Source organism: Rhipicephalus sanguineus, chromosome 1 (genome assembly GCF_013339695.2).
Source record: "Rhipicephalus sanguineus isolate Rsan-2018 chromosome 1, BIME_Rsan_1.4, whole genome shotgun sequence".
In the NCBI taxonomy this organism is placed as follows: Eukaryota; Metazoa; Arthropoda; class Arachnida; order Ixodida; family Ixodidae; genus Rhipicephalus; species Rhipicephalus sanguineus.
This window is the reverse complement of record NC_051176.1, coordinates 78715076-78738287: the sequence shown is the minus strand read 5'-3', so window position 1 is coordinate 78738287 and position 23212 is coordinate 78715076. Positions and strand designations below refer to the sequence as shown.

At 46.7% G+C, this 23212-nt stretch overlaps 1 protein-coding gene across 1 annotated transcript in view; it reads right to left on the bottom strand.

Annotated features, from left to right (window-relative positions):
* Positions 1 to 21588, bottom strand: part of LOC119393233 (zinc finger protein Gfi-1-like) — a 100105-nt gene extending 78517 nt beyond the window's left edge. Inside the window, exon 1 of the mRNA XM_037660146.2 lies at positions 21346 to 21588. Coding sequence (XP_037516074.1) covers positions 21346 to 21511 — 166 coding nt within the window. The 5' untranslated portion in view covers positions 21512 to 21588. The remainder of the gene's footprint in view (positions 1 to 21345) is intronic.
* Between the last annotated feature and the right edge of the window lie 1624 nt (positions 21589 to 23212).

Genomic DNA, 23212 nt, shown 5'->3' with positions numbered 1-23212 from the left:
CTCTTCGTTCACCGCAACCACTCAGTTCAAACATTGCACCAGTCGTCTCATTCAAACACGCACCCGCGTATAGATAGATAGATAGATAGATAGATAGATAGATAGATAGATAGATAGATAGATAGATAGATAGATAGATAGATAGATAGATAGATAGATAGATAGATAGATAGATAGATAGATAGATAGATAGATAGATAGATAGATAGATAGATAGATAGATAGATAGTATTTATTAAAAAAGAGCAAAACATTCGCCTATTCCAAGACGTGAAACTTACAAGTGGCGAACTCGTGTTACTAAACTATGTTAATGTCGTGAGCGCATTAAGGTGGAATGCTAGTCTGCGCCCATCGCTAGTCTAGGAATGCTGCGACCATCGCTAGTCTTACATTTTTGCAAAACAAGAGCGAGAAAACGAAAAGCGTACATTTCTCTTGTTTTAAATCCTATACTTACGTTCCTTACTGCATCGCGGCTAGGATGGTGTAGGAACAGGAGCGCTGAGGAACTGAAACAAGGTAAAGCTGCAGACCACAAAGGTTAGGCAAAATATAAAAAAAAACAAAAACAAAAAAAGCTGCAGGCTACCTTCCGAGAGGAGCAGAGATTATGAAGCACAGATATGGTGGTCAGGGTTTCAAAAATCTTCGCGTCTTTGGGACTAGAGCCGTGCTCCAGAAAAGGGCAACTCCATATACATCTCGTGATATTAATACTTCTTTTTTGATGCACTGTTCTTTAGAATGCTGCTAGTTGCACACTTGAAGTAATATACGTGCCAAAGCTGTGAAGGAAAAAAAAAGAAGAAAAGAAAAGGAAATAACGCGAAGGGGATAAAGAAGAAAATACTGATCAGTCCGATAAGAAGGAAGCAAGCTGGTGTATTCCTGCGTAATGAAACAAGATCCGCAAAGCACGGAGCTCCGGTACGTCGAGATACGCCCTATAGCGAGCGAGAGCTGCAACCGCAAGCTGAGAGCCGATGAATCCAAGGAAAGAAAAGAACAACGACAAAGGAAAGGAAAGCGAGCCCGCTGCTTAAGACGGATAGAGGCAGGCAAGCGCAACAAAGCACTGTCTACGCGCCTCCACTACTCGTTGCGGCTTTTGCGCGAAACCGCGAAAAACAAAAACTCCAGGGGGAAACACGATGACAAAAGAAGAGAGAAGAAAGGTTGCGTGGAGAGGCAACCAGAAGACGGGTGGTGGCAAACACAAGGAGGCGAGGGGAAAAAAAAGGTGCCAGTGTGCAACGCTGGATTGAGAGAGGAAAAGAAGAGGGGGGGGGGGGATACAAGCCGAAGAGACAGGCACGCGTGGCGAGATAGCGGCTGTGGCCGGGGGACTGAGTTTGCTCTCCTTTTATTCTTTTTTCCTTTCACCCGCGGTTTTTCCTCCCCTAGCCTCGGTGCCTCTCGCGAGCGGCGAAAATCCTCCGGTTCCGTTGTTCTCACCTCGGGCTGCCGCCGCCGCCGCCGCAGAGGGCTTAAGAAGGGAGGGGAATGATTTGTCTTTGAGCTCGGGGATTCCCCCCCAGGCCACAAATTAATTGCGGTCTATGAGGAGAACCCGAAGAAAAGAGAGACTGCGCTGGGTGAAGAGCTCAGGAGGGAAGGGGGAGGGGAAGCAGTATCTCTCTATATACTGCGCGTATAGTATACGTGCGTTTGTGCGCACGCACTCGCTACCCGGCGGCGGCCGATGAGCGGCTGCCGATGGCTCTGCCTCCTCCTCGCTTGCAGTGGTTCCGGTGGCCGAGCAAGCACGCTGGATTAAATTCGGCCGCTCTCCTGGTCTCGCCGCTTGCCCGTCCGCGGAGGCGGCTTCCGGGAAGCAGGGCGTTAACAAGCTTATTACTCGCAGCAGATTGGTAACACGGGCGCGGACGCTTAGGTCCGATTGCGCTGCCTGGCTGGCAGCTCCAGAGGCGGCGATCGCTCGAGGTGCTGCTTCGGGGGTACTTTCTTTCTGTTTTTTTCTTTCCTCGGTTTCTGCCTGTTCCTCTCTCGCGACGTTGAAGCCCTGGCTCGTTGCGGGAAGCGAGGCCCTGTTGTTTTGCCTCTCCCCGCACTGCTCCGGACTTCGTACTCTCTCCAGTCGCTGTTCAATTTTCAAAGCGGTGAAACGTGTCCTCGACATTGCGTCAGGTACGCTAAATAGTGTGCATATATAGGGAAACGATCCTCCGACGTGTCTACACCCTGTATCTTTACAGTGATTCCACTGCTTACGAGCGACAAGAATTTTCCGAAACCAGTCTTCCCACTTAGAACTCACTAGTAGTTAGTTGCGAATGAAGCCCTTTTCTGTTCTGCCTCGAAACCTTCTATGGTGGTTACGCGTCGTTTTGTATACCAGTAAGCATGTATGTACAGTCCACTGTTAAAGGGAACACTTGCGTGAAGTATATGTCTAGATATCGATCTCTTGGAAAAGCATCGTGGCTTAGATTTGCATACGACTACTGGTGGTTGACAGTTCTGACTCCTTTCGATAGGCTAGTGTTGTGCACGAGACAAGTTTCCACGTGCACTTGCACTTAGGGGACCAGCAATACGAAATGTGCTCACTTGAGCGTTCCCTTTAACAGTGGACCATACTGTACATGCTCAGCAACAAGTATTACTATGTTAGAATTCAAGCCCGCCGCAGTGTCGGCGGAAACATGCTTGGTTAAATAGAAGTGAACCGCTTACTCCAGATTGAGTCGACTATGGCTAACAAAAGCGAAAGTGTTAGCGGCGAGAGTCTTGCCAGATTATAAAGAGGGAGCCAGCCGACGTATACGGCGTTTGATCTTAGTGGTTGTAGTGTACGAAGTGCGCCCGCGTGTAACAAAGACTGCACTTCTCAAATCGGCTATCTTAGCATTGACTACCTCGAGATTTACGCTAGTCTCAGGAACTTTAGTAGGCATACCCAGGATTTGTATGGGTTGCTCTGAAATCTGCGATTAGCACTCACATGACGAAACACAGAACGAAAATGGTTTCCATGAGAAAACGCAATATTACGGAAACATAGAAAAGCACAATATAGGAGACTGTAGTGATTATGAGAACGCCGTTAAGTCAATAGATTATCAAACAGAATTCTCGCAACCTCTCTTTCATATGTGTCGCTTATACCACCGCGTGCCCACCCCTTCGTCCCATCTGAAGGAGAGCAAGCAGGACTGGCGTCCGGCTTGCTCTCTTTTACCGGTGTAAGCAGATGCTTAACAGGAAAGTAAAAAAATGTAAAGAAAAAAAAAAGCGAAGAGCGAGGAGACTGAAAGGTAAAAGGATGGACTAAATAATGCAGACGGGCTCTGGAGAAGAAGAATTAGTCAGAAAAGCCACAGGACTTCCATTGGCGAGAGGAGACAGAGAGTGGAGCCTATTTAGCCGCATGACCAAGGTCGCTGCACCTGCGCGCTTCGCGAGGCATGGATTGTGTACGAATGGCTCGTCTGACAAGAGAGAGCCGGGAGGGGGTCACGTGTGCGAGATGCCTGATCGGCGTGGAGCAATCCGACGAGCGAGCGAGCGCCATCCAAGACGGCCATTAAAGCGCAGGGTCGCACAACGCCGGCGCTCGTCTCGGCCGCCCCCTAATCGGGTTACGACGGCCGCCTGGATGTCGGCGGTGCAACCTTGCGACAGGCTGCCACTCACCGGCCGAGCGCCCAAATGCCGGGATTCGGAGACGCGCTTCGCATGCCCATCGCCCGAAACTAAGGCTACACGTGCGCTGGCCCCCGACGCGCTGGCTAATCTCTGCCCATTTGTTGCCGACCCAGCGAGCTATTTAGCCGCCTCTGCTGATATACATGCTGCTGGTTTCGCTTGGACTTTCGCACGGGACGCTTGAAATGCATTTGTGTGTTGACCCTGTGGCGCATATATTTTGCAACACTTATTACTGTGTCCTTAACAACGTGAGTCGAATCTGTGCTTAAAATTTGCGTTATAGTTAACTGTGTAGTTGCAATGATTATTTGCGTTAATTTCCTTGGGCCCAGAACTATTGGTGATTCTGAAGGGTCCACGTGATAAGGTGATTTTGGAGCAAGAATTTGTATTTCATATATAAATATTTCATTCATTCATTCATTCATTCATTCATTAAAAAAGGGGTTCACATACTTTTATATGCATACACAGCGCTCCAATGTATATATAGAACAGAGGCGCGCCAGTGATCAAAGTCACGAAGCACTTTTCCTGTGACGTCACTGAACATCACCTCTTGACCGTGCTACTACACAAATCGGGATCACGATAACGTCAGCGCGTCGCAGTTTGTCGCTTTATATAACTGAGTTTTTTTTTTTTTTTAGGATGACGTCCGCCCGTTTGTTCCCTTCGTTACGCTGACCGATACCGTCGTTGCCAATCATGTTGTGACGTCGTCAAGACATTTGGTCATCCCTAGCTTCACAATAACAGTGTCAAGAAAAATAATCAGTATCCACGGTCGTTACTGAATTTATCGTGCTGCAGACGTCATGTACGTACATACATACGGAATGGCATATTAGCTCACACGCTGGTGCCAGGAGCGCGTGTCTTACTGCGAATAGTCAAGCAATAGGTCAGAACAGAATGCCTGCGTAATATGCAGTGACCTCGGGTGTCTCTTTAGCAAACCGCCCAGCTCTTGAATGCGTGGCAGCACATAATAATGAACGGATTCATGTTTGAAAGAGCGAAAAAGTGAGAAATTAAGGAAAGGCAGGGAGGTTTACCGGGAGAGGAACCTCCGATATATGCTGCCCTACACTATAGTGTAACATCTAAGCCACTGCAACAAATCAGATTATAGATGCGAACATGCGCAAAGCGCTCGGAGGATCGTCAAAGGGGCGCTTGTTAATTTCAAATTCAGATTTATTATTATTATGATTATTATTATTATTATTATTATTTTGGAATGAGTGGAAAGAAAAATGCTAAGGTAGCAGAAGAAAGCTGCTGTGTTAGCAGCATCACGAGGCTCCTATGCCCATTTTCCTTGGTATAAAAATCCGCAGAGTACGTTTGTTCATTAATTGTTTATAAAAACTGAAATACTTCATTGAAAAAAAAACGCTCCGTAGAAAAAACAGTGCTACCGGCTTATAGAAAAGAGAGCAATACAGTTGACTATGTATGGATCCGTACGTTGCTAAAAAGGAAACAATGATATCATATGAAAAATTTTAATAATGAAAAAACCATCAGCGATGATTACGATACTTCCTAATGCGAAATTAGAGCGGAGCAGGATTCCAGTGTCGGCGGCGCTGACCCTCTGCTCGACCACTTCCTTTAGCAGCTGCGGCAGACGAAGCACCTCTACCGGTTGGTTCCGAACTGCGCGCTGGGTCCCGCCAACTGCTCCTCGGAAGGACTGAACGGATACGAGCAAGCCGCCCTTGCAGGACTGTAAAGGGTCGGGAACACGTCACCTTATGCCGTAAGCCACAGCAGCGTCAGATGCCACCATATACTCGGGGACAGCTCATCTTGGCAGTGGGGCGAAAGCTATACGGGCAAAGGCACGGCAGCTTGCGGCTGATTTCAGTTTTGCTCGCTCGTGCCGTTAATGCACTTAGAAAAACACACACACGAAAATTCGGAGAGAAGGGTTTCGATTGTTGTCATATTACGAGTATATCTTTCTTGGAGAACTCAACGGCGAGGTTGTGGCCGCACACTGACCCACACACGTCACGGATTACGCCATGCTTACTGCGGAGAACAGGCGTGAAGAAAACGTGGTGCTGTTTAATAATTCTAAAGAAAAAAAAGAAGAGATTCTAGCAATGTGAACAATAATTGTAGTTTACTTACGACATCCCGTAAGTATACTTGAGTCTCATAATAAATACAACAATAATAATTTCAGCAAAGCAAACGAGAAAATTTTCACTAAATTTACGTACTATTTCCTGGCGCGCTAGCACGCATGACTATCGGTTCTGTAGCTTCCACAGTACTGTCAAGAAAAATTGTCCCCGAGTATCCAGTGTACACTACAGAACTGCACCCGCGCTCTACGCTGCAGCCGCCGCCTGCACCTTGCGTTCCGCGAGCTGCGCGCATGCGCTCACTGTCCTTCATCCACCGCTGTCTCAATCTTTCGCTTCAGTTACGCGCAAGGACGGCCCGAAGCATACGAACAGTGGCGTGAGAGCTGCGCTTTGAAAGTACATATACAACACGCGGTATCCGAGGAGCTTCATGAAGAACGGCAAAGATGCAAGAAACAATGCACTACTGAATACTAAAAATGCGTATAAGTTCTATAGGATAACAGGAAACAAACTAACAGCATAGAAGGACGTATGTTACACGCATAAGACGCATTGTAAAATTTTTTTTTGTAATCGTGGAGTACTACAACAGAATATGTAAAAATCAAACAACATCCCACTATATTGCATGAGAAGCTCCACAAGCTTTTGTTAACGATGTCAAAGATAACAACGTTTTCAAAACTAAAGTTTGCCGGATACGGAAATCAGAACTTAAGCGTTCTTGTCCTGTGTTAAGCGTTCTTCTTGTCTTGTTCTTATTTTCATTCTTGTCTACCAATGTTATTGTAATGTATGGCGTATTTTTCATCAATCTTGTTGTAACTGATTGTTTATTTTGGACTACCATTGGGTGTTCAGACTTATCTGCATACACCCCCCCCCCTCACGCTGTAATGCCTGAATGGCGCTGTGGGTACGAGAGTAAATAAATAAATAAATAAATAAATAAATAAATAAATAAATAATGTATGGAACAGAAATAATATGCTCGCCGCCGCGATGCAATAGATTCTAGCACCAGAAAGAACAAAGCCTTCACTCAAGCTTTGATGGTCGGGTATTCTGCTGTTCTTGTTTTTAAATGCGAAGCATTTCTTAGCGAACCTCTGGCACTTTGAGCATTTCTATCTACGTATCTATCTATCTATCTATCTAGCCGCCTACGTCTGGGGCCTCTCATGATCGCCTCTTTAACTTGGTGTAGACCAAAATTTGCATGGGGGGGTAAGAGGATTTGACGAATATGACTGCCGGGTCATGACATGAATAACGTGAAAATCCTGTCGCGTACGTCGTCAAACCCTTTCCTCGAGACACGTGTGGCACATACCCGTTTACCACGGGCCGCGGTGCACGGGTATGCGCCACAGGTGATGGATGGATGGATGAACAACTTTATTTTAGTCCTTCGGTGCGCGCGATTAGCGTGCAGCGGGCCGCTCCCACGTTGACATTTTATATCTACCCAGGAACGGCGAGAACAGACATTAAATGCGAGAGCGTTAAGAAAAGCCGACATCGGCAGCATTGACCCGACGAATGGAAAGAGTGAAAATTAGGATCCCAGCAGGAGTCGAACCCAAGCATTCTGCGTGGCAATCAGGTATCCTACCACAGAGCCACGCCAGGTCTAGAAATTGTTTTGGAAAAACAGCCTATGCAAGCGTAATATCGGTGCAACGTCAAATGTGGTTGTGGTGCTCGCTATCTAATTTTACAAGAAAGCAATAAACACTACATGATACTCCTACGATGTGTATACTGCTACGATACAGGCGTCTTATCAGATTAACGTCTGTGGTTCCAGTGTTAGCTCCGCTTTTATAGCAGTCTAATAAACATTACATTTGTATTACTATGATTCAGGAAGCTATATTGAAGCATTGCTCGACCCCGGAGGAATAGATTAACGGAAGTTACGTGTGATATTCACATCATCGCGCCGTAAAGTGCACTTAGTTCGCCAAAACGACGCAGTGTCCTCTTCATTTCTTACGAGGCTGGGCGATGGCCTCACGCCGACCTATGATGATTCCTGTTTGATTGACAGTCACTTTGTAGACTAGGCTACGTATGGCACATACGCCCAGGTAGTCTACGAATACGACAGGCGCCATCCACTGATATTGGTCTACGTAGCACTATCCAGGCTTACCAGGATCGACGGCCTAAACCTTACCAACGCGAAGGGTGACGTTAGATTCCGACATGTCGCCGGCTCTATCGACAGACAATTTGTCGAGGAAATGACCGAGGCATCCACGATTTCCAACAGCTGTACAATACCTCATGCTTCACTACACATGGACCCCTCGTCACGGCGATTACGACCTGATCCGATAACAAGTCATGACCAGCTGCTGGTGCTCACTGATCACGATGAGGATAACCTTGTTCAAGAACTGTCAAGAACTTCTTCCACACATGCACACGGGTTCGTGAAACGTGCTTGCGTTCTCCATCATAAGGGACAAGTATAAGCACTACATATCAGCTTACCGCTTCTGGTGTTGGATAATACCCACGTTGCCGTTGGCAGCGTTACGCAACTGTAAACAACTGGTTATATAACACATATGCGGCTCCTAAACCTATATGTGTGCGTATAAAATTTATACAAATCTTTAGCGCCATTTTGTAACGTTTCGCTCAGTAAAAAAAATTACGCCATAGCCATCTTCCCGCCTCATGCTTCGCATAACATCGACTTCCACAGTGCGTGGGATCTGCCGAATTTTTTCTTAATTGCGTTCTTTATCGATAAATGTTCAATGCGATAAAATTCCCGAGATTTTATTATGCCAGCGGATGGACGGCAAACATTTATGTACGAAAGAGAGGCTTAAACCACCAGTGATGCATATTTTCTACTGATGAAATATAGGAAATGTGAACTTATTTTTTAATATTCAAGCGAACGGCTGTTGTTAACATGCCCGTCAATCATTCTCTCCCTTAGCGGGCGACGTGTACCTGTAATGAGGTTCTGGTGAACGTGTCTCATTATGAACGCCGAAAAAAAAAAGACAGAAAGGTACCACCGCATTTCCCATGAAGATGCCTACTTACATTATATTACATACACGAAGCAAACATGACCTTGAATATCCATGCGCAAACGTACAGCGCCTTTTTCATTCTGCAGATCTTGCGTGTTCTTGTCTGTTTTCTTGAGCGAGACGAATTTGCATTCTTTTTTTTTTCTTTTTGTATATACAGAGAACTTTCTTAGCGCTTCTTGAAGAGTATATAATGAAGTCCTCTCAACCGGTCTGAACAGGTTTTAATATTTACTTAAGCTCTTCGCGATTGTATTTACAGTTATTAAATAGTACTTTACTGTTTAATGCACCACAAGAAGTGCACCACATTGACAAGCTCTACAGTCGGGCTTCGATTCAGCGTTGGTTTTGCTGCAGCCGCTTTGGGTTCCCGCTGGAGACGCGAAGAGCGTGCGCAGCGATGAAGCCATGGTGCGTGGCCACTCCGCTATTCGTCGAGGCTGGGCCGGTACCCACCCCATATCAAAGACCCAGAAATTAAGAAGTGTCAGAAGTGCTACTATGGCGTTTCGCCGTGATGCTGCATCGCGTCTCGCTCGTCACGTTGGGAATTGTGTATATATGCGAAAAAGCCTTAGCTCGAGCGTCCTTGCTACGGGCGCCTTCGGCCTGACCGTTATTCGAGCAGAAGTATGTGGCTGAATAGAGCTTCTCGCGAAGCAATTTTATGCGTGCTATGTATAATATGCAACTGGTAGACAAACTGTATTATTGGGGAGCAGCGCGACAGACGAGGACAATGAGGTGCACTCAAACAAATACACGGGGCGCTGAACAGAAGGCGGAAAAGGAACCTGCATTGGTTAAAATAAGTGGGCATAGTAGAAGACACGAAGAGGATATGTCGATCAGACAGGTACAACGTTGAGCCATTAATGTGTCCTTTAAAACACGTGAAAAGTGATTCTTGCCACTAGTTTTTTTTTTTTTTTTAAATATTCAACAGTGGTTGCTGTCGTAATCCGTTTAATCACTTGGAATACGGGTATTACTTAGGCTGCGGCAAGCACAAGTCGCACGAGGAATAGACGACTCATTCGAATTTGAGACAAGTCAATATACCCGGGAATCGGGTTAGGTTTGCGACGTTGGAGAGCAGCTCAGATTAGTTAAGCTATAGGAAACTTGTTTGAAGTGCCAAGAATAAAGGCACGCGGGCAGAAGAGCACTGAACGCGTCTTGGCAACCCTTTTTTCTTTTCTTCGCCTTGCCAAAATGCGACGTCGCTTCTGTTCAAGAAATGGGGGAAACAGAGAATCATTCTAGGTCCTTTACACTATTACTCTTGCCAATGTTTTGTTTCCGCTTCCCAATGTTTGAGGTTATGTACTGCGCTATATATCAGGTCGTCTGGGCCCGGCGCACTTCCACACTTCGCGTTCATTGCGGCATTTCGTAGCTCAGGCAACGCGGACGAATGATCAAACGAAGCCAGAGTACGCAGTAGTGTTTTTCTCGAAACATGAGCCCATATGACGAGTATATAGGATGGCGAATAAAAACGCTGTTCAATTTCACTTCGGAATAAAGAGGATACAATAAAGGGCGAGATAAAGAGAAACAGTGCCCCAGATTAGTCCTAATCCTCTTCGCGTTGTTTGCCGTACATCATGACCTGAACATGCAGAACAATGACAAAGAGTTATATTTTCTTGGATCACAATTTGCGCGAGGAAGCTATCCAAGGAGAGAGAGAGAGCGAAGATTCTTTATTGAAAAACAGATAATTCTGCCGGCGTATATAAAAGCGCGTGCATGCTACTCTGTGTAGGGGAACGGGATTAAGGACAGAAAGGTCCTATATATATATAGTTAGCCAAGGAGTCTATCGCGTAAGCGGTTGGTGACAGGAAACACAAACGTTCGACAAGAAAACTTCCACTGTCAGCCTGACAACACTCTCGTCCTTGCAACCCCATGATGTATAGTCTAGGAAGACCCACATTTAGGCCTTCGTAAGTTAGGCAGCTCGCGCTAATTCAACGCGAGCTGCCTAAGTGTGTCCGGCAGCTTCATCATGAAGTTCACGTGACCCCCGATTACGCCGTGAGACAAAAATCTGGACTTCAAGTCAAGCAAGCATCTTTCCCGGCCGATTAATCTCATCAACGCTGACAGCACGGCTTCATCTGCACGCAACTCTTAGATGAGACAAAAGGCCACCATCTCTGCCACTGCCCTTTCGTTGATAGCCGAACTAATTCCTCTCAACGAAAGACTCGGTCATCTGAACGACATAAAATACGCAACGAGAAACAGTGGAGAACTGGAGTATATGTAAAAGTACGCAGCGTTATACTCTACTGCGTTTCTTAGAGACAGCTACCCTTCACGAGCGCTCTCACTCTGTCAGCGAACATTCCTGGACATGCATATACGCGTGCTAAGTCTGCCTTTTCTCAAGCCTATTTTAACCTCACTATAATTTTATTTCAGTAACCCACTCATACCCTCTCCGACAACGGTGTCGTTTCAGAAGCAAAATGCTAACAAACGATAAGGTGAACAAAAACCGCGTAAATTGAACCTACTGATCTATAGTATAAGTAAATCCTGCGGCCGCCCTCAAAACCCCAAAAGAAAAAAAAAAGAAAAGGAAAAAAAGCGCAAGCGAGAAGAATGCTCACGTGCATTCTGGCACCGGCTTAATGACCGACATAAAGCGAACGACAAGTTCATCTCGCCTCACGCACGCCAGCGTATAATGGGGGAGGACGCACGAATCGATACAGACGCGGTAACTTCTTGGAAGCACGTTCTCAAAATCGTCGGTCGCTTCGAGATCACTTTATTATATAGAACAGTGCGACTGGCAGCAAAACAAGCGTGGAAGGAGAAGTGGCGACCGGCGGGGTGAAAAGACTGCTCCTTTATGGGGAAAGGTGGCGAGGTTGAAGAGGCCGCTATTACCCCGCAATTACATCGAACGCCGCAGGGAGCAAGAAGAGGCATCGGGCGCGCGTGCGCGCCTATATGCAGTCGTTCGGCCTGAAAAAAGGCCCCGTCCAAACCTTCGCTCTTCTTTTTATTTTTTCGAGTCTCCGTGCCGCCGACGAATGGCCGGGGTCGGAACTGCCGCCTTCAAGGCGCACACGCCAGCGTTCAGATCGAATGGACGACGCGAACGAACCAATCTCGCCGCCCGACGACGGCCGTGCGACCACCGCGCTCAAAGCGTTGGCACAGAGCGGCGGTGGCAAGACGAACTGCTCACCCTCCCCTCAGCCCACGCCTTTCCTTTCACCCCCTATACTTCGCGGATCGACGGTGCAGTCATCTCCGCCTCTGCGCCGTTGTCAGCGTGGCGTCGATTTGTAATCACTCAATTCCGAAGCTTGAGAGGCAGTCACGCGAAAGATAGAGGCAAGAAGAACCGGTAGAAAATAATGATCGGAGGCATATATCCCGCAACGTTTTCCTTTGGCAGCCCATAAACAACTCGGGCGAAAGAGGCCGATCGAAGAGAACCCCCAGATCCGTATAGTTGCATAGCGTGGAGTTGTAAGCGTGGAGTTGTAAGACTGCGTGCTATGTACGTATGCGAGGGCTGCTCGTCAGGCAACCGTATTATTGCCTGCGAGGAGCGTTTTGGGTAGCTTTGTCATTTGATAACGGTTTTTTTTTTTGCTTGTATTCATCTTGAGGGGCACCGCTCGCTTATATGGGGGGGGGGGGGGTTACTTTAGGTGCCGTATAGCGTTTTAGTTTGAGGCGTGTTTCAGAGTTCAAGTGAATAGCTCTTGTATATTGACCTCCCAACAGCTGTAATTGAAAATGTCTCTGTTTGGCAGTATCGATTAAGCGTCAACTGTTCCGAAAACTCGAGTAAAAATTAAAATAGGTCTCTTTTTTTCTCGAGGGGAGGGGTGAGGGGGGCAATGACGTTTTCGCAGCGGTCCAACCTGTAACTGCTGACCGGATTAGGTGAGGTGACGTTGCGTTCGGACTTTGGGGAAAATTTGGGAAAAAGAACATCAGAAAAAGATGATGACTTCGTGTCTGTATTCATATGTGGCTCGAAGCAATGTGCGTCATCCGAGCAATCAGTCTGGCGTTACCGAATGTTACATATTTCTTACTTCTCTGTCAGTTTCGAAACATTGTGAGAAATGCGTTGCGTTCGACGAATCTTCCAAAATTGCGCTAGTTCTCGCAGTCGAGGATTACGTGAAGGACACATTTAGCGGCTGAATGCGGCGCCATCTCTTTCTCGTAGAATGTTATACTATAGAGAGACAGAGAGAGAGAAAGAAAGCAAGATGGGACGAGATAAGGAGGTCAACAATGCGAATGTGTGGTTTACTACCCTGTATTGTGGTAAGGAAGTGAAAATTAAAGCGAGAAAAAGAGGGAGAGAGTGAGCTCTGCACGCGCACTCAAGTGCAGCAGAATCAGAATCGGTCGTCGCGGACCACGTTTCACAGAAAGTGCGATAGCGCACGGGTACATTTTTGTGCCATCGACGAATATAAGCGACTGACAATTTTCGTTATAGAAAAATATTCTGGAGCCCTGTCGACTTGTATGCGCAGATTTAAAGTCGTGATTTGTAGCTTGGTTATGCGGGACGGTCACTCGTTGTCAGTAATTTGTCTGTTCAAACTTCGTCCGATATAAGCCGGCGCAACCAGGGGCTGAATTCACAAATCTTCCCTTTCGTAAGCGCTGTTTGCTGGTCGCTTTCTATAACTGCATGTACAGCGCTAGCATACACTGGAATATTCTTCTACAAACATTTCCAGCTTTTTTTGTGGATACGAACCCAGGTGCAGATCAATCAGCATAAATAAAAAAAATAGTTAAAAATAACGCGCCAAATTCACTAAGATGTCTGCTTGCATACGTTTGAGATACTTGCCAACAGACGATTGTTTTTCTGTAGGCCTATGTTACGTACCAATGTATTACACGTAACAGAGTCGCGCTCACAGTGAATGGCGTAGTCAGGCGAACTGTTACATTACTATAGCTTCCCCTAACGAAGACAAACTGAGGAATCATACACAACAATTCCTTACTTAAACAAGAACAAAGTCAGGACCCGTATTCACTAAAAGCTCAATCCACGAAGGCTCTCTTTTTTTAATTATTATTATTCATGAGAAGATATTACTCGTCAGCGGCCTTCCATAATAATGTGTTCACTGCCGCTGTTGGGGGTTTTGCTTTTAATAATTTTTATTAGTGTGAAAGTCTTTCTTTGAGCACGGGGACTAGGGGCTGAATTAACTACAAGATATATGCTTTCGTATTAGCGCTTTGCCATTGGTTGCTCGCCTTCGGTAATAATATCTCGAGCGTCGGTATACTGGCTGAAAATTTCTCTTACGAACAATTCAAGCGTTAGAGGTTTCTGTGTATAGGGGTATGTACTGTCCATAAGAGAAAATTTCAAACCTATCCTGATGCGAGCCACACTATCACGAAAACGTTTGGCCAGCGAGCAACATAAACGCGAAAAACTCGAATTCTTCCCTCGTGTATTGCTGATCTGCTGGTTTAGACACGCTTGGAGCCTTTGTTACGATTACGCATAGAACGCCGAAACGGACGTTGGCCAAAGCGTCGAGCTGCGTTTTGCGAGCTCGAGAGGCAATGTTCGAGGGCTGGGATTATGGTCCCGAAGCGGACTGCTCTTTCGCCGCAGTCAAGGAGCGCGCGGCTTTCTATGATGTGCGATATATATCGCGTTCAGCGAAAGCCCCAGCCAATAATGCCGAGAGTGGCGCGCACTTATCAGCACGAGCGCAGTTTGAACAAGGTATACACAACGCAGAATGCTCTGACTCGCCTCTCGGTGTCCCCTTATCCGATATTTCAGGCACGGTGTACACACAAATGTGCCCGCTATTTTATTGCACGCATACGTCTCAGGCAGCCGCCAACCACCGCAGGGAAAAGAAACCACTAGAAAGGTGTCTCTTTAGGCACCGATAACTCAGTGGAAATATCCCAGCAAAAAAAAAAAAAAAAGAAAAAAGAAAGAAAGTGCAAGCGCAGGAAAACCGTACCGCTTAAACGTGATTTCTTTCCGCAAAGAAACGGAAACAGCGCACGGCAAACCAGCTCTTTCGGCTATGCGAACGCTTGATTTGAAGAAAGTAAGTTTCACTCCGACGTTACGAATAAATATTAATTCCTCTTTCTGCGGCAATGAATGTTGAAAAAAAAAAACGGAAATAAATGCTGTTAAGAGTGTCTATAAGCACCATCAGATTGCCATCAGTCTGGAGCCTCCGTCCCAGTAACCTCCTGTGGCCCGGCTCCCGATTTAGGAGTCGGCTACCGATTTAGGCATCATTGTGATCAAAATTTGGAAGTTTGCAAGATTCATTTCCAGCATTATGGTACATGGCAACAAAATGCAACTGCTAATTACTACTACTACTACTACTACTACTTCTAATAATAATAATAATAATAATAATAATAATAATAATAATAATAATAATAATAATAATAATAATAATAATAATAATAATAATAATAATAATAATAATAATAATAATAATAATAATAATAATGCCAAAAAAACTATATGATTATAAGGTGTGCCGTATAGTGGGGGACTTCAGATTAATTTTGACCACCCGGTGTTCTTTAACGTGTACCTAGATCTAAGTGCACGAGTGTTCTTTGCATTTCGCCCTCATGGAAATGTGGCGGCCGTGGCCGGGAATCGAACCCGCGCCCTCGAGCTTAGCAGCGCGAAACGGCTAATTGAGACTGCTAAGGTACGCGACCTGGCCGAGGGGCGAGGGAGACACGCCTCCCTCGTGGTTGAGTACGGACGGACGGACGGGGGGGGGGGGGGGATTGGAGCACCCACCCTGCCCCTTCGTAACTGACGCCAGTGGCCCTGACACTCTTGGCAAACTACTTCACACTCAATTCCGTGCTATCCTGGGCGTCTCTTCACTCCTCCGATTTCTTTGACACTTCCATTCTTGCGCCACTCCAAGTAGTGTAGCTGCAAACATCGCGAGCGTTCATCACTCGGCGCTCTCCACACTATTGCGTTTCAAATCTTTGCGTTATTCGTAGTAGTAGTTTTAAATGCTGATGTGATCACTAAATATGATGATTGCTGGGATCGCAGAAGCGGGCTTTTCCGCACAAACTCACATGTCGTGGAGAAGCCTGCTTTCTCTGTCAGAAGCATCATGGCGTTGCGTGCCTAAACGTGCACATGTGCGGCCAATCGCCGTAACAAAAGTTAGAAGCAACAAGGAAGAGAGTCAAGTACATACATGTAAATTGTCATGCATAACACGTGAGCGATTTATGACTATTGGAATTCCGGCGTTAATACGAGCCCAAATGGGAGGCCATGTTCACGCTTAAAAAAAAAAAAAAAAAAAAAAAACTTGTGGTGACAAGGTTTACCACAGTTGCTGTGAACGATATTTGTTTTTGAAGTACCTTAAACAGTGGCTGCAGTGTCTGCGCAAGCGCTCAAAGCAAGCCGTGACAAGTAATGATGTCATATGGCATGCTTTCAGGTTCTCAAATTACGTTGTCCGGTTCAGCAAATGTGAAAATGACTGACAGTGAACAGTTGTGAGCTTGCACCAAGAAAAAGGAACCTGTTGGCATGTTTGAAAATTATTATTCAGAAAATACAGCGATGCTCAGCGTCGTGAGGGCAAGCGTTAACGATCAGGGGTGAGCCGCTTGATTCAGTGAAAGTGAGTGTGCACCTAGATCAAGCCGCAAGAAAATATCCGGATCATGGGATGGAATTACCCGGGTGAGTAAAAATTTGTTCCTGTGAACGATACGGAAGCTTTTAGGTCATCAGCGGCACTTTGCCGACATAACTGAAAACAACATTGTGCGGAAGAGAAAATTGTATGAAAGTCCACGTTCATCCCACTTTGCACAAATATATGAGACGCAACATCGATGGCGGCGAATAAACTTGTAAAGGAACAAGCAACAAGCTTAAAACGAAAAATGATAGCCGTGACGTGAAAAGGCGTGGGAAGACGTAAGTACGAATCATAGATCACACAGAGGTACAGTGACACAACAGTAGAGGTTAAGATGATGTGGTAGATTTAGGGACAGGTCATGCATTGAGTAAAGCAAACAACTTCTGCTCGCATGTCGAAGCCTGCAATGCTGAGAAACCAGAGTATAAATGTGGAAGTCTATAGGACGACTTGTGACGAACTGGACGATGAATGCTTTTTGTGTGCGAGCGTTGTTGCAAAGCACGAATTTCTCTCCTCCTCCTCCTCATCTTTCAGTCCCCTTTCCCCACTACAGAGTGGCCAACGGGACTCAGACTGGTTAACATCCTTGCCTTTCCTTTATATATCTCCCCCCCCCCCCCCCCCAAGCTGCCCCTGCAGGCTGACACTGGCGGTGAGATGAATGAACAGCCTTCCATGGTTCAGACTATATACTGTACATCGAAATGCCCGCAGTCCCACAGAACCCCCCCCCCTTTTCCTTCTAATTTCTTTTGAATACAAGGTTCTTGCGTACAAATGTACAAATTCAGACAGACATTGGTTATATGGTACTTGGATATCAGGGGCCGAATTCACAAGACTTTTCTTTAGTAAGTGCGTTTTTCCCTTTCCCAACCGGCTTCGCTAATGATATGTCCCGCATCTTGATTCGCTGAATCATCATCTTGCGAAAAATTTTAGCGTAAGACGTTTTCGCGAATACGGGCCTAGGCCGTTATTTTCTGACCACTTTCGGGAAAATAAGCCAACTTGAGGCCTGCGCTAATAGGGGACAACGTATAAAAGGCGCCCAAATGATGCTTGGAACGAAAAATATGCCCACTATTAGCGTAGGGTCATGTAAGGAGCAGCACGGATAAACAGTGAGTGCGAAATGGCCGAAAGCGGGCCACTTGCACTCGTTCAAACCATGCGGCGCCTTAAATCGCAAGCAGGAGTGCTGTCTTGAACTGAAACTTTATGAGCCTATATGAATGAGTGCAGAACTAAGGAGCAGCCAGAGCCTTATTTGTGTGCCATCTCCTTCTATCACATCAATAAAAAATGAGTGCAGCCTACATAAAAAAAAAAAACATCGAAATAAAGCGCGCTATATAAGTAAGTGAAAGATGGCGCTGAAGTATCTGTAAGGTGGTGCAGGTGAATTTAAGGGGACTGAACATCAGTTGGCATGGTACACTAATGTGGTACACTAACGTGTACATCGGTTGGCATGGTACACTAACATGGTACACTAATGTGGAGAAGAATGCCCGGTCTGTCCTCCATACTGAACTCTGTTTGCTCGTCTTTCTTTCTCCTCGTGTTAACACCCCACCTCACCGTTATATCCTTACTCTGTCGCTCTCATTCTTTGCTCATTGTCCTTTTCATGGGCACCGTTCATTCCCCTCCATAGTAACTGGCAACCACGACGCGTCTCTTATCTCTTCTCTGTGACCATTTTACGCTTATGCAAGTGGTGAAAAGGATGTAAGGGGAGCAGAGAAGTAGACGAATGCGAATCTTCCTACTTGTGACAAATTTCGAAGGGAAAGCCTGTATGCGCGATATACGCCATAAATCCTGAAGTGTTCTGCAAATCATTTCTGCTGAATCCCACAAGGTGGCGGAAGGGTTAAGAAAGGGAAATTTTCCTTTCTTGTTCAGAAAGTTTCCGGAGGGCCCCAGTTTCCGGCATAGTGCAGTTCGAGGCGTCCTTATCCGTGTAAGTATAACGGCGCAGAACGGAGAAGCCGAAGATCGCGAGATTCTCACCATCGCACGAAAAACTCACAGGGTCCCTTCTGCATCCACCTCAGTCGACTCGATGGCGAAAGCCATCTTCTTCTTTTTTTTCTTCTAAGTCGATGTATTGAACCTCTAACGTGGATTTGCAATGCCTCCAGGATCGAAGGCATTGTAATCTTTCCGCACCTCACCTTGTTTTGCACGGCCTCCAGGATCGGCCCACCTTTGACCAAGCAATGATGTCATGTGATGCGTCATTATGTGACGTCACGTTATGCGACATCACAGTGACGCCATATGGTGACCTCATCACGTGACGATTTTTTGCATCCCTCGTATTGACGCCGCCGACGCGGGACGCCATGTCAATTTTCGCGTTTGATGAGGCATCTAAGGCTTTCGCCTTAATATGAAAGAAATACATAAAAAAGTGCACCCATCAGCCTGACTTTATTTATATTCGGTGGCGTGCGTAGACGCTGTCGGTCTTCGGATCGTCGTAATATGCACTATGGCGCATATTGCGCGCGTACCGTTGTTGTAGCGGAGTCCAAGTCTTGATGCACTAGCCACGACAGGTGAGCACGCGAAGAACATATAAACCTTACAAATTACGAGCCAATGTGCGCGCAGCGCAGTTGAACTCAAGTGCACTGCGCGCACGGTCGTGCTGCGGAGGGCGGCCGGCATGCGCTGTATACCCATTCGACCGAACATTCATGGGCAAGCGGGATTTCGTGGAAGTAACGAAATAAATTGTGGTTAATTACTACAGTGTGCGCTCTCCTCCCCTCCATGCCGTGTTCAGCTTATCAAGCTTACGACACTAAATATTTATTTCCAAAAATATAAAATATCGGCACACTGGTTCATATTACCACGTTTATGTCGAGCACCTTTTAGATCTATCTTGCCAAGCGCTGTGGCGCTATGTACGTCGACTGGCCCATTGATTATTTCTTTCCATTGTGCCAACAATGCGGTATTGACGCTAAAAATTCATTGGAACATTACTATACTCACTTTGGCCTATAGAAAATCAATTATGTGGTATACCTGACATAGATGGTTCGCTGCGCTTAGCAATTCAAAGAAGACACTACGTGTTAAAGGAGCACCATGCAGTTACCATAAAGAAAAAAAAAAGTGCAAGAAGACGCTGCCCATGCGCGCAGACATGCCGGTCAGAAATGTGCGAACTAAACACCTCAACTGATCTCCTGTTCCGACAGCATTTATAGACTTCCTTTTCATCGAACTGATTTGACAGTGTTCACGAAATATTTTTCACTGAAAGTGCACATTTGAGCAACACTGTACCTATAGGTCACAAGTCATCGTGAAGTCGTGTCGTGTCAAGTTCATGTAAACTGTTGACAAGCGTGTGTGTATGTGTGTGTGCGGGGGGAGGGGGCACAATAAAGTGGGCATAACACGGCCTCATTGAAGCTATCTAGTGAGACTATGCTGTCCCTTCATCATTCGACTGCCTCGCAACCTGTTGTGGGGCCTTATTCGGCAGAGCTTTTGTTAGTAAGTTCTGTGCACCATGGCGTTGAGGTCAATGGCAATAATATTGAGCAAATGAGTTCTGCGGAGTCCCGCAAGGTGGCGGAAGGGTTGAGAAAAGGAAACTGACAACCACCCGTTTGTAGCGTGAAGCCACAAGGAAGTCCACACAGATTTCTGAGAAAGAAAGCTTCTTAGTCGCCGAAAAATTCGTCCTGTTTCGGTAATCAAACCCAGGAACAATGTCTTTAATATATTCAACATAACATTTACCTCTCACCTGACCATACAGACAGTTCGATAGCTCAACAGCTTTTTTTTTTTTCTGAATGTAGGCCAGTTGAAATCAATTATTGGACTAGTGATAATATGCTGGCCGTTAGGCAAACTGCGTTGTTGCTCTCATAGAAAACGGTATGGCAACCTCTCTTAATTACACCATAGCGATGTCAACATGGGACATTTTGTACATGCGTGTCAGCGCGCGCCCCTTAATAATGATTACTAGTACACGCCATCCATCAATCGCTTTCAGATTACTGTAAGAATTTGAATATTAAAGGAAAAGGCGTATATGTACACAAGGTCCCGAAGCTGAATGAAAAGGAAAGAAGTCCTCGTTGTTTTTTTGTTTGTTCGTTTATGCGACTAACAGAGGAACATTTAAATTCCAGAGCACTGTATCAGTAGACCTCATTTTGATTAATTTATTCACTAAATTACATGATGTTATAATGCTCACCAACATTCAAATCGTGAATAAAGATGCGTAATACGCTGTCATAGAACCTTCATAGTACGATCAGCTAGTCATTTATTGACACCGATACTACATTGCCACTTCTGGTCAAAGCTCACGCCTCTCAGACAAAGGCCATGGTTCACTCAAAATCCATGAAAGCGCAAGCCGGACGCCGCTATTCAAAGCGGGCTAGACACCCTCCAAGCTAACTCAATAACCGCGTGATTAAATGATAAAAAAAGTCGACATTTATTTCGAGCGGAACACATGACCGATAAAAGCAGCTGTGATTTAGGGTGCATTCGAGACAGTGCGAAGCATGCTCGGATCCCTGTCTCGGAGCTAAATGATGGGCTTCATCAGTTAGCTTCCGAGGCAGCGGTGGTAACAGTGCTATCTTGTCACCCCTCCTCCCCGCTATCCCCTTTCCCATAAAAAAAAATTGAGAAATAGCCAACAAGAAGTGGCATTGTTGTTGATCGCCGACTCGTGGTAGCCACGCACATATTGGAGCATGCTGAGGAGGTGTTGCTCACCGGTGAAGCTGTGCTTGGGGGTGACCACCCGAAAGGCCGAGCCTCCGAGCTCGCGGGGCATGCTGCCTCGGTGGCCGCCGAAGCCGGCCGCGGCTTCAAGCGCGGCCGTGGCCTGGCAGCCGTCCTCCTTGGCAGCGGCCGTCATCCTCTCGGGAGACTTGGCCATGTAAGGAAGAAGAAGAAGAAGCGCGGCGGCCAACACGCGCAGCCGCTGCCGAGCCACACGCGCGTTCGAGTGGCACAGCGCGTGCACACACACGCTCGTTCCGAACGCCGGCCGTGCTTGCCGGTGGCGGTGGAGCGGCGGCGACGGCGGCGGTGGGGGGTCCACCGGAAGGGGGAACAGCGCTCCGCATGGCCCCGCCGCTCCGCGCACAACGCCCCGCCCACGCCAATCAGAGCCGCTCAAAGCGGGCCAATGGCGGGCGAGAATGTTAATAAGATCGCAAGGAAAAAGGAACACCACGCGGTGCAGGGAAGGGGGAGGCAAGAGGATCGATTCCTCCAGTGTCCGTCCTTCATTGCGCGCCTTCACTCTTGGCGGCGGCCAGGCGCCATTTCAGCTCTGCCTGTTTTTGTTTAGGCGCGCCCGCGATTTTTCGGTCGCCTTCCCTCTTCTCAATACCTTCTCCGCCTCATTCCACCCCCCCCCCCCTTTTTTTTTTTTCTCCGCCGTGCAAACGACGCCCTGATTTTCTCCCCTTTCTTCGTTCCATGTGTGGCCAGGCGCGTGGTGGATTTGGCTGTGGCTAAGGCTCGGTCTTTACTTTCATGCTTCACGGTCTTAAGCTTTGCTTTTTCTCCCAAGGCGCGTCCCAGATCTGCGTGTTTACTCGCAGGCGAAGCTTGTTATATGGCTGTTGCGCTCTCCATCTTCGTCCGCGTGAAAGTTGGAAATGTGTGATGAGTAATTCCTGGGGAGGAGCAAGCCAATGTACTTGGGCGTACTTTCCGGAAACACAACGGGCGCCACACGTACGCGCACGCCTCGAAAAGTTGGCTGATAGGTCTCAGCTCTGTCTTCTACCTGTGGAATGAGTTTTCTCATCGAGCGGCGGTTTGTTCGGGACCCTTTAGGTCGACTTTTCGTCCTGAGCACGCCAAAGTTTCTGAAGACAAAAATAATCGAAGATATTTTCCAGTATATACCTTTTGAACCTTGACGTTATGTTCGTCTTATCCCGCAATCCCCTTCCGTCTTTACCCGTGGGAAGCGTTTCGAGGGGTAGAAATAAAAGAAAGAAAGAAGTGAACACGAGTTCCATCTGGGGGTGCACACCGAAACGACGTTTAGTCACTAATGAGGCCTGTAGAGCTCAAAATCTCACCACGGGGCTGCATCGCGTGAGCGATGCAGCACCGTGGTACTCAATCCCGTGATATCTCGTGGTACTCAGCCCCGTGATACTCAATTTGCAGTGACTTCTTTGCTGTATAGCCAATCGCCCCAACGTGAACGTAAAGTTCGCGCCCATACCAGTAAAATCTGAACACTTTTCTGCGTGCCTATAACTTTGAAAGTGAAATGCACTCAACGGTTTTAAATGAACACGCCGCTATGGTCGCCACATGAGCATTAGACGAAACTTATGAGTGCAGCGTGCACCGGTTGTTGGAGAGTTCATGGACATCGTAGCCTATAGCTCAATGAAACTTGATGGGTCACACTGGCAGTCAAATAGTGCAAACTTACCGCCGTATATGGACAACATGCCAGACGAGTCGCCTCGATTGTTCCACCGGCATATCGGTTATCGATAAACTCCTCTGTGAAATAATGAAAACCGGTGATCTATATAAAGCAGTGTGTAATAAAGGCCTGTGATCACAGAGATGCTGGAAGTGTAATCCTTTCAAGTCACAAGGC